Source organism: Natrix helvetica (genome assembly GCF_964273705.1).
Source record: "Natrix helvetica genome assembly, chromosome: 11".
Lineage (NCBI taxonomy): Eukaryota > Metazoa > Chordata > Lepidosauria > Squamata > Natricidae > Natrix > Natrix helvetica.
In genome coordinates, this window is record NC_138562.1 from 9,782,950 (window position 1) to 9,793,072 (window position 10,123).

At 45.6% G+C, this 10,123-nt stretch overlaps 1 protein-coding gene across 1 annotated transcript; it reads left to right on the forward strand.

The window, feature by feature from the left end:
- The first annotated feature begins 236 nt into the window (after positions 1 to 236).
- On the forward strand, positions 237 to 5,597 carry TBX22 (T-box transcription factor 22). Its single transcript, XM_081964138.1, has 5 exons — positions 237 to 445; positions 889 to 1,053; positions 1,160 to 1,224; positions 2,476 to 2,561; positions 3,784 to 5,597. Exons 1-5 carry the CDS (start codon positions 296 to 298, stop codon positions 4,395 to 4,397), a joined length of 1,080 nt encoding a protein of 359 aa, XP_081820264.1. The 5' UTR covers positions 237 to 295; the 3' UTR covers positions 4,398 to 5,597.
- The last annotated feature ends 4,526 nt before the right edge of the window (positions 5,598 to 10,123 follow it).

Sequence of the window (10,123 nt, forward strand, 5' to 3'; positions counted from 1 at the left end):
GGCCTAACCGTTGTTTTAATCCTTCTAGCCTGTATTTTAAATTTGTAGGGGTAGGTTTTTAGGTTGTTTTAATTTTTATCATACTGTACAGCCTAGTATTTAATTTGATTTTAGGGGTATCTAAGAGTATTTAATTTTGTATACTGTTTTTTATTGTGTTGTCTGTACACTGCCCTGAGTCCCTTCGGGGAGAGGGGGCGGTCTATAAATTTGAGAATTGAATTGAATTGAACCGGTTGGGTTTGATGTCACCCTTCTTCCGTTTGGCAGGTACGTCTATCACAGCTCACAGTGGATGGTAGCCGGAAATACGGACCATTCGTGCATCACCCCTCGGCTTTACATCCACCCGGATTCCCCCTGCTCGGGAGAGACCTGGATGAGGCAGATCATCAGCTTCGACAGGGTGAAGCTCACCAACAATGAGATGGACGACAAAGGACATGTGGGTGTGGATTTGAGGTTACTACTTTACAGGGACGGAGGATGAGGGAAGGGAGTAGGGACAACTCTATCATTAGCTAGAGCAAGATGGTTGCCTTGGGAGACTTAGTGGAAGGGAAGGGACGGAGGGAGGAAAGAAGGAAGGAAGGAAGGTGGGTGAGAGGGAAAGAAGGAATGGAGAGAGGGAAGGGAGGAAGAGAGAGAGGGAGGGAAGGGAGGAGGGGGAGGAAGGAATTAGCCACAACCATTCTTGTTCTTCATATGTTTTAGCCTCGAGGCCCCTAATAATCTTTGTTGTTCTTAATGCAAATCTAATGGGGATTATTCCTAAGTATCCAAGCTCGAGGTGGAGCTTTTAAAAAATCTCCGAGTTTAAGAATGATAATGTTCACTTTTTCTGATGGTTTCCCCTCTTCTTTCTCTCTCTTTCTCTGCGGACCGCAGATAATTTTGCAATCGATGCACAAATACAAGCCCAGAGTCCACGTTATCATACAGGATTCCCGGTTTGATCTTTCCCAGACCCCATCTTTGCCTGCAGCCGGTGTTCAGACCTTCTCTTTTAAAGAAACCGAATTTACGACGGTCACAGCCTATCAAAACCAGCAGGTAAATTAACCTGCCGGAGGTACAAGCAGGTATTTTGTGGGCAGATTGGCGAGAAGTATGATATTCACAGTTCTTCCTTTGTTGTTTGTCTGAAAAATATCCATAGATAACAAAACTGAAGATTGACCGTAATCCATTTGCTAAAGGATTTAGAGATCCTGGAAGAAACAGGTAAAAAATAACACACACACACCTGTATTTATTTGACTGATGGGACTATGGATTGTTTAAAGACTTTTAAATGGACAAAAGTCACATGCTTTTGTTCATTAATTGCCTACATTATGAAAGAAGCACAAATCATTAATGACAATTGTCTGTAGCTTCTCCGTTTCCCCAGGATACTTTGAAGACACCATTAAAAGAGAGTATTTGTAAGTCAGGGTTGAAATGAGGGGTCCTTGGTGCTCTCTAAGCTTGGTGGTTTTCTCGCAGACGTTTCATCACCAAACTAGGTAACACCATCAGTGCTAGTTTGAAGTACTGTCAAGATAAATACTTGACTACAGTATCTTTTCCTGGGACTACCTGCCAAATTGTTTCTAGGAAAAGAGACAGCTATATCATGACTTTGAAGACAGTTGCTATTTTTTTAGTTCGGTAAATACATTTTGGACATTGGATCTGAACTATAACACTGAATACGAGTAAAAAAAAACAGTAGTTATTAGATTAGAAAGTTGTGGTGGCACAGAATTGCAGGCTGACTCTGCCGACTGCCAGCAGTTCGATCCTAACCGGCTCAAGGTTGACTCAGTCTTCTGTCCTTCCAAGGTTGGTAAAATGAGGACCCAGATTGTTGGGGGCAATATGCTGACTCTGTAAATTGCTTAGAGAGGGCAGTAAAGCATTGTAAAGCGGTATATAAGTCTAAGTGATATTGCTATCTTCCTCACTCCCTCCCTCCCAATGATGAAAATGCAGTATTGTAGGATAATTATGCCCGCTGCCAGCAGTTTGATCCTGACCAGCTCAAGGTTGACTTAAATCTACCCATGTACTTAAAAGTTTCCTCTTGCACATATGTGCTAGTTGTTTCTGACTCTAGGGGGGTGGGTGCTCATCTCCGTTTCAAAGAACAGCCAGCGCTGTCCGAAGACGTCTCTGTGGTCATGTGTCCAGCATGACTAAATGGCGAAGGCGCACAGAATGCTGCTACCTTCCCACCAAAAGTGGTTCCTATTTTTCTACTTGCATTTTTACCTGCTTTTGAACTGCTAGCTTGGAAGAAGCTGGGACAAGTAACGGGAGCTCACTCCGTTACGTAGCGCTAGGGATTCGAACCGCCGTACTGCCGACCGTTCTGATCAACAAGCTCAGAGTCTTAGCCACTGAGCCTTATGAACGAAGCTCTAGACATCTGCTTCAACTTCCTCCCTCCAATGGGAATGCAAATCTAATTTTAATTCTATAATGTTGCAGAGGCGTTTTGGATGGACTTCTGGAATCCTATCCATGGAGACCATCCCTGACCTTCGATTTTAAGCATTTTGGGACCGAACGTCAGAGTAAGTATCGCATCTTCAATGACCTTTTCTTTCTTTTCTCCTACATTTCTGGGTGCGCCTTTTTAAAAACTTCAGACTGTTTTAGTTTAAAGAGCTTCCTTTTGAAATGTTGGTGGAGTTTGGCTGCCGAGCGGGTAGTGAAAATTAGTTTCTTTTTCATCATTGTGGCAAAAAAAAGCGAGTGAAGCTTTGGACCCTGAAGCAGTTCTCCCCCCCCCCCCCCCTTTGTGAATGATATCTCTTCTTCGCCTTATTCTGAGCTGGGCTGATTAATCAAAGGGGAATATTTGTTCCCCTCTTAAGACTTGTGCTTTTGAATTGATGAATGTCACTGTTCAAAGCTAGCAGCCTTGATGAATATCAAGGCTTATTTTCTGAGAGAGGCAATTATGTGCACAACATTGGTTTTACTTTAAACTATCAGCCCATTCCTTCCCCTTCACTTCCCTTGACTTTCCTCCCCTCCCCTCCTCTTCCCTTCCCTTGTCTTTTCTTCTCTTCCCTTTCCTCTCCTTCCCTTTCTGCCCCTCCCCTCCCCTCCCTAGCCTAGCCCCTTCACTTACTTTCCTCCCCTCCCTTCCTCTTCCCTTCTCTTCTCTTCTCTTCCCTTTCCGCTCCTCCCCTTCCCTCCCCTTCCCCCTTCCCCTCCCCCTCCCTAATCCTAGCCCCTTCATTTGACCTCCCTTCCCTTCCTCTCCTTCACTTCACTTGACTTTTCTCCCCTCCCCTTTCCTCCCCTCCCCTTTCCTCCCCTCCCCTTTCCTCCCCTCCCCTAACCCTAACCCCTTCACTTCCCTTGACTTCCCTTCCTTCCCCTCCCCTCCCCTTCCCTTTTTTCCCTGGATGGCTGAGATAAAAATGTAGAAATCTGTGGGATTGTATTAATCCATGCAGTCTAATGTAGTTCAGATCAAACCTGGATAGATCACTTGGTTAGAATGCAGTGCTTCAGGCTACTTCTGTTGACTGCTGGCCGGTTGTTTGCCAGTTTAAGTCTCACCACCTCATTGAGATGACCTAGAAAGCAGGAAATAAAGGACAGGATAGGGCGGGGGGGGGGGGAGTGGGCGGGGCCAACTGATCATCAGAGCTATCGGTTTGCCTGAACCGGTCCGAAACGGCTGAATACCGCCTCTGACCCTGAATAGTATGAAAGGTGGAGAACAAAATTCCATTTGGCTTGCTCTCCTTTCATAATGTCCTTTTCCTTGCTTTATCCTAGGTGGAAGTTCCAGCTCATCTCCTGCAACTCCCTCTGGGGGAACCCCATCACCTCTCAGCTCCCTCCTTTCCCCTGCGGGTTCTCCTCCTACTTTTCACCTCTCTGCAAGCAATCTTGGCGTGCCCTGCACGGATTCTTACCTGCACCATCTTGGCTTACCCATCTGCTACAAGATTTGCCCTTCCAATCTCTTAAGGCAGCCGTCCCTCGTGTTCCCAAGCCACCATAAGTTGGGAAGTGCCACTGGTCCTCACTTTTTCCCCCACTTCATGGTGGAAGTGCCCGCTTTGTCTTCTCTGAGCATTGGCAATGTACGAAGTGGCAAAGCAGAAGATCTAGACGGAGGGGTGTCCCAGGGGCCCAGTTCTGCGGGCCAGATGTTGTACGGCTTGCATGCATCTGGAAACATTTTCCCGTCAGCGCCCGTTGCCCGAGAAACTTTAAACTGCACCTTGCATCCCCCTTATGGGTTCTACGGTTATAACTTTTCAGTGCCGTCTAGGTTAATGAATTCATTGAGCCACTTCAAAGTGAGCGATGCCATGCCACCTCTGCTCCAGGACAGCAGGTGTAATCATTCTCCTTGGACATCCACAGTTAACCACTGCCTGTAAAAAATACTTCTAATCTCTCAAAAGTCAGGCCACCAACAATATTCGGACCACATTTTTCACCAAACACTAATGGACTGCAGTGTTTGGAACATTGCAGAACACAAGGAGTTGGACTTCCTGGAATTTTCTACCTGCTCATTGAGAGGGAAAACTCTATGCCCACCCAGGTGGGTGGGTAATAAGTTGGAGAATAAAGAAGATGAACTTTGATGGAGTTTGCAAGTTCCTACACCTGGATGATGGGGGCGAAACATACTTAAGGTCTACAACAGGTAGATACTATTCAGAAGTGGCTCAGAAGGACATCTTAATTCACCAAACTATAAAAAGTTTGTTTTTATGGGATGCAGCAGCTCAATGGCTAAAGCTGAGCTTGTCAATCAGAAAGGTTGACCGTTCGGTGGTTTGAATCTCTAGCGCCACATAACGGGGAGAGCTCCGGTTACTTTTCCCAGCTTCTGCCAACCTAGCAGTTCGAAAGCATAGAAAAAAATGCAAGTAGAAAAATAGACACCACCTTTGGTGGGAAAGTAATAGCGTTCCGTGCGCCTTCGGCATTTAGTCATGCCGTATATGACCCAAGGGACACCATCGGACAGCGCTGACTCTTCGGCTTTGAAACGGAGATGAGCACTGCCCCCTAGAGCCGGGAACGACTAGCCCTTATGCACGAGGGGAACCTTTACCTTTACCTATAAAAAGTTGGAGGAGGAAGTGTAACACAATGAAACTCACAAGACTCTTGTCAGATCTGCTACACAGACCAGGACCAGAAATTATTTTTGTGAGTGGAGGAAAAGGCTTCTGAGAAACCTTAACCAAACTCTAAGCAAGCTGTCTCATGGACTTTTTTGAGAACATCTGATAAACAGACATAAAGCACTATGAACCAATTAGTGTCAGGGGTGTTCTTATACATGTCGGAAAGAGGCGGTCATAAAAGTTAATTTATTTGGTTGCCTGGCTCAAAAGTAAAGCTGTTCTTGGAATATTTGCACTTTGCAGCAGAATTTAAATGTCGCGTCGTGATTGAAATGTAATGTGATCCAAATATTCATGGGATTTTTGTAATCTTTCATCTGAGAATTGTTTTGGGAATATCACTTAATCCTCAAGTTGGTTTCTTGGCTCTTTTCAAGACCTTGTGCTATTCATTCTTTTCTTCAATGGTTCCCAGAGTAAAAACACTTCGTTATCTTATCTCCTTCCATATTAACTGCTTATTGTCAACTTCAAAGTCTTCTGCAGCATTCAATTATTGATATTGGTATGATTATGTATTGCAAGGAGTCATCTGCATATGGTTAGGACTATTTCTGAATGTTCTTTCCTTGTGTATATAGGATCCATGATCATCTTCTACATAAATTAAAGAAATCTATTGTGTATTTGGAAAAAAAAAATCTAGGTCAGAAAACTTTCTGATGACTACACAAGCAGTCAACAATGGCCCTGACATATCTAAATTTGGTTCCAAGTGGGGGAAAAGACACTGGGTTCATGGAAGTTGCTTGGAAAGAAGGTTTATAGATGGTTTGAGGTCCTGGGGCAAAAAGGAGGGATTATATGAAGATCTTGAAGAAAAAACGGGAAGAGATGCTGAGAGAGCCTACATTTTATACCCTCTCTAGGGCCACGCCTTGGAGCTTCCTGTTCCTTTGTAAAACATGTATCCTGATTGGTGGTCAGACTCCCGGGGGGCGGGGGGAGGTCTTAGCTAACTTTGTAGGCTGCCTGTCTCCCAGGCTTGGTTGAGCCTGGCTGGTTGATGTCATCTTCCCAGGTGCCAAGTGGTGAGATGGGTAGAGAGCTAATCCTATCATATCCTGGAGGCCATGTCCTTTGTGTTGCAGATGAGCTGGCTCAGGCCTTAATGGCCCATTAACAAAGGAAGGAGGGCTGATTTTCTGCCTCCCTTTTAGGGGAAACATTCTGTCCTTTTAATATTTCCTAAAACATTTCATTTTTCTAGGAGAGGGGTGGGTGCTAACTTCCTACAATTGAAAAGGTTTTCTTAAAAACTTTCCTGAACTTATTCTTTACTGCCTTTTCCCCTCCCCCAAAGCTCCTCTGAACATATATAACTCTCAGATTCTTTTTTTAAAAAATAGATTTTACAGGTTTGAATATACCTGAGGATTGCAAAGTAGTACAAGGGCAATATAATGCTTGTCGTGTTGCAATCCTTGCAGCTGTCCTTGCTTCCTGGTCCTGGGAGATGGTGGGTGGGAATATCAAGGCCTGGGATGTCTTCTCTTAGAACAATTGAAATGCGGGAAGCCCAGGAGGCTGCAGAGTCATGGGGCGAAGGTTATGCAATGAAAGACACACCTTCTGACTAAGGTAATGTGAGAAGCTACGCAAGTCCCCTGATCCAAATTTCAGTCTACTGAAAATAGAAGTCAAAAGTACCATATTTTTCAGACTATAAAATGCACTTTCTCCCGCCCCCAAAAAGTGGGTGAAAATGTCTCTGCATGTTATAGAGCGAAAGTTGCCGGAGCCCTGCCCACCCTCCGGCCCCCGCCCTTTGGCCTCTGCCTCCTAGCAATTTGCCTCCTTGCAGCAAACAGCCGGGTCAGCTTCAGCACAGCCTGATTTAGCATGAGCAGCTGATTGACAGTTGGATCAGCCTCCGGGAATAATGCTGATCAGCTGTTCCAGGCTGCAAGGATCGCCACTGCTGCCTATCGCTGCCTCCACATATCACTCCACATATTTGGCCTCTGCTTGCCCCATTTTGGCCTCCGTGTATCCTGTTTTTGGCCTGTTCTAGGCGGCAGGGATCACCTCCACCACATATCACTGCCACCTATCCCCACCACCATTAGGCAGTGATAGGTGGCAGGGTTATCCCCATCACCTGGAATGGGCCAAAAACGGGACACACAGAGGCTGAAAATGGGGCGCTTGGAGGCTGAAAATGGGGCATGCAGACGTGGTGATAGGTGGCGGCAGCAATGGGTAGTGGTGGCGGCGACGGGTGGCAGCAATCCCTGTCCCCTCGACCGGGCTGAAAATGGAATGCGCAGAGGCCGAAAATGGTGTGTGTAGAAGCCAAAAATAGGATGCATGGAGGCTGAAAATGGGACACACAGAAGCGGCAATGGGTGGTGGTAGTGATGGGCTGCAATGGCAGTGATGGGTGGTGGCGATCCTCGCAGCCTGGAACAGCTGATCAGTGGTATTCCGGGAGGCTGATCCAACTGCCAATCAGCTGCTCGTGTTGAAGCTGATCAGGCTGTTTGCTGTTTGCTGCAAGGAGGCAAACTGCTGGGAGACAGAGGCAGATTTTTTTTTCTTGTTTTCCTGCCCAAAATCTAGGTGCGTCCTGTAGTCCAAAAAATACTGGTAATTTGTTTGCCATCAGATTAAAGGATAAGATGATATAGAAAAAGAAGAAAACACACTAAGCATGGGCCAGTATGGAACAGAGGTTCATGCCTAGGTGTAAAAAAAAATACAACTGAATAGAATGCAAATGAAAGAGAAGAAAGTTGGAGGGGAAGCAGGGGTGAAATCCAGCAGGTTCTGACAGGTTCTGGAGAACCAGTAGCAGAAATTTTGAGTAGTTCAGAGAATTGACAAATGCCACCTCTGGCTGGCTCCAGAGTGGGGTGGGAATGGGGATTTAGCAGTATCCTTCCTCTGCCACACCCACCAAGCCATGCTCAGCAAGCCACACCACGCCCACAGAACCGGTACTAAAAAAAATGAATTTCACCACTGAGGGGAGGGAAGTATGGGAGGGAGGGAGGGAGGGAGGGAGGGAGGAAGGAGGTGTAGAAGGGAGGAGTTGGAAGGGAAGGGAAGGGAAGGAAACCTTGTAGTACCCCACTGCTTACTTCCCTCCATGTAGACGTGGACCCATTAAGAACTACTTGTTGAGTACGGTTTGTCAGCCAGTTGCAAATCCATCTGGTGGTGAAGCTCTCTATCCCACTTTTATTCTAGCTTACGAAGAAGTAGGTTGTGGTCTACTTGTTGAATGCAAGTTCTACTCCCTCTAGTAACTAGCAACTTCTGGGGAGCTACGATGTCAGCACAGGGGCTGTGAGGAAGTTTGAAGACATGTTATGATTTAAATCTTGAGTTACGTCTTGGAGATCCGTGGCCACAAAAGGTATTTAAAAGGGGTCCATGGTGGAGAAAAGGTTGAGAACCACTGGTCCAGTTGAATGAAGATTGATTGAAAAGCAGCATGATTGGAATCCATGCCGTGCATTTCTAGATACGTGACATCTTCACAAGTCCTGAGAAGAGATGAGATCCAAGCCTGCTGGAGTTTCTCTTCCTGTGTCCACAGCTGAAATCCAGCAGTCTAGGAAGCTCAAACCAAGCATGGCAAGATCGTCTTCCCATCTCATGGTTGTCTGCCATCAAATAATGCTTCAATTCTCAGCCTGGAGGTTCATTCCATGCCATCATCCTGATGGGAAACTACTGAGAAGACATCTTCCACGAGTTTATCTTGGTCTACAACTCTTCACTTACACAGATCATCATGTTATCACAGACTAAATATTTATGTGGCTCTCTCTCTCTCTAGTCACTGGTGTATATGTGCGGATGATTCTGATAAAAGACAAGAAGTAAATTATATATACATGTATGATGTTAGAATATAACAATATGATTAATTTGATTTACATCTTGTCTTTTATTAGAATCATCCGCACACATACACCAGTTACTAGAGAGAGAGAGTGCATTTCCTCCTCCTGTTTTTTCCCATGACAGAGGTCTCCCAAGTAGGAGGGAGGGAGGGAGGGAGGGAGGGAGGGAGGGAGAGAGAGAGAGAGAGAGAGAGAGAGATGGGCTTTCAGCAAAGCTGGGTTGTTCCCAGTTTTACTATTGGTTCACTTCGCGCACAGTTCAATGTAAATTGTTCTTCGCGCACGTGCGAACAATTTACAGTGAACTGCACACATGTGCACACTTCTAAACAACATGCTGGCAACAGTAGCAGTGATTGGAGAACCTGTTCAGGGGCGTGGCCAGCCTGGGTCACTGCCGGTTCTGCGACCCAGGCCAAAATACCACTATCGGTTTGGCCAACCAGATTGAACTGGGAGCAACCCACCTCTGCCGAGTAGGATTGGCTGAGTAGGCATCATGGCTCGATGATTAAAGAGGCTGAGATTGTCAGCTGGAAAATGGACAGCCCAGGTTCGAGAACTGAGCACCATGCAATGGTGTGAGCTCCCATTCCCGCCTCAGCTCCTAGCAGTTTGAAAGGATGTGAGTAGATGAATAGGTACCACTTCAGCGGGAAAGTAACAGCGTTCTATATCCCTTTGGTGTTATACCCATGCTGGCCACATGATTGCCGGAAATGTCTTTGGACAATGCTAGCTTCCTCAGTCAGAGACGGAGATGAGCACCTTGTCCTAGAGTCAGGCAGGATTAGAGAGGGAAAACTATACCTTTATCCAGGGATTCACCATAACTCAATTATACATACATACATACATACATACATACATACATACATCATATATACACATACATACCTACATACATACACATACATACCGAATACAACAAGACCAGCATACCTATACCTGTGAAAATCTACGAACATACATACATACATACATACATACACACACACACACACACACACACACACACTCTTAGATGCTTTGACAAAAATCTAATCGTTCCCCTGGCTCAACTGATAAGGGAGGAGAGGTTGTGGCTTAGAGGTTAATATAACTGGTTTT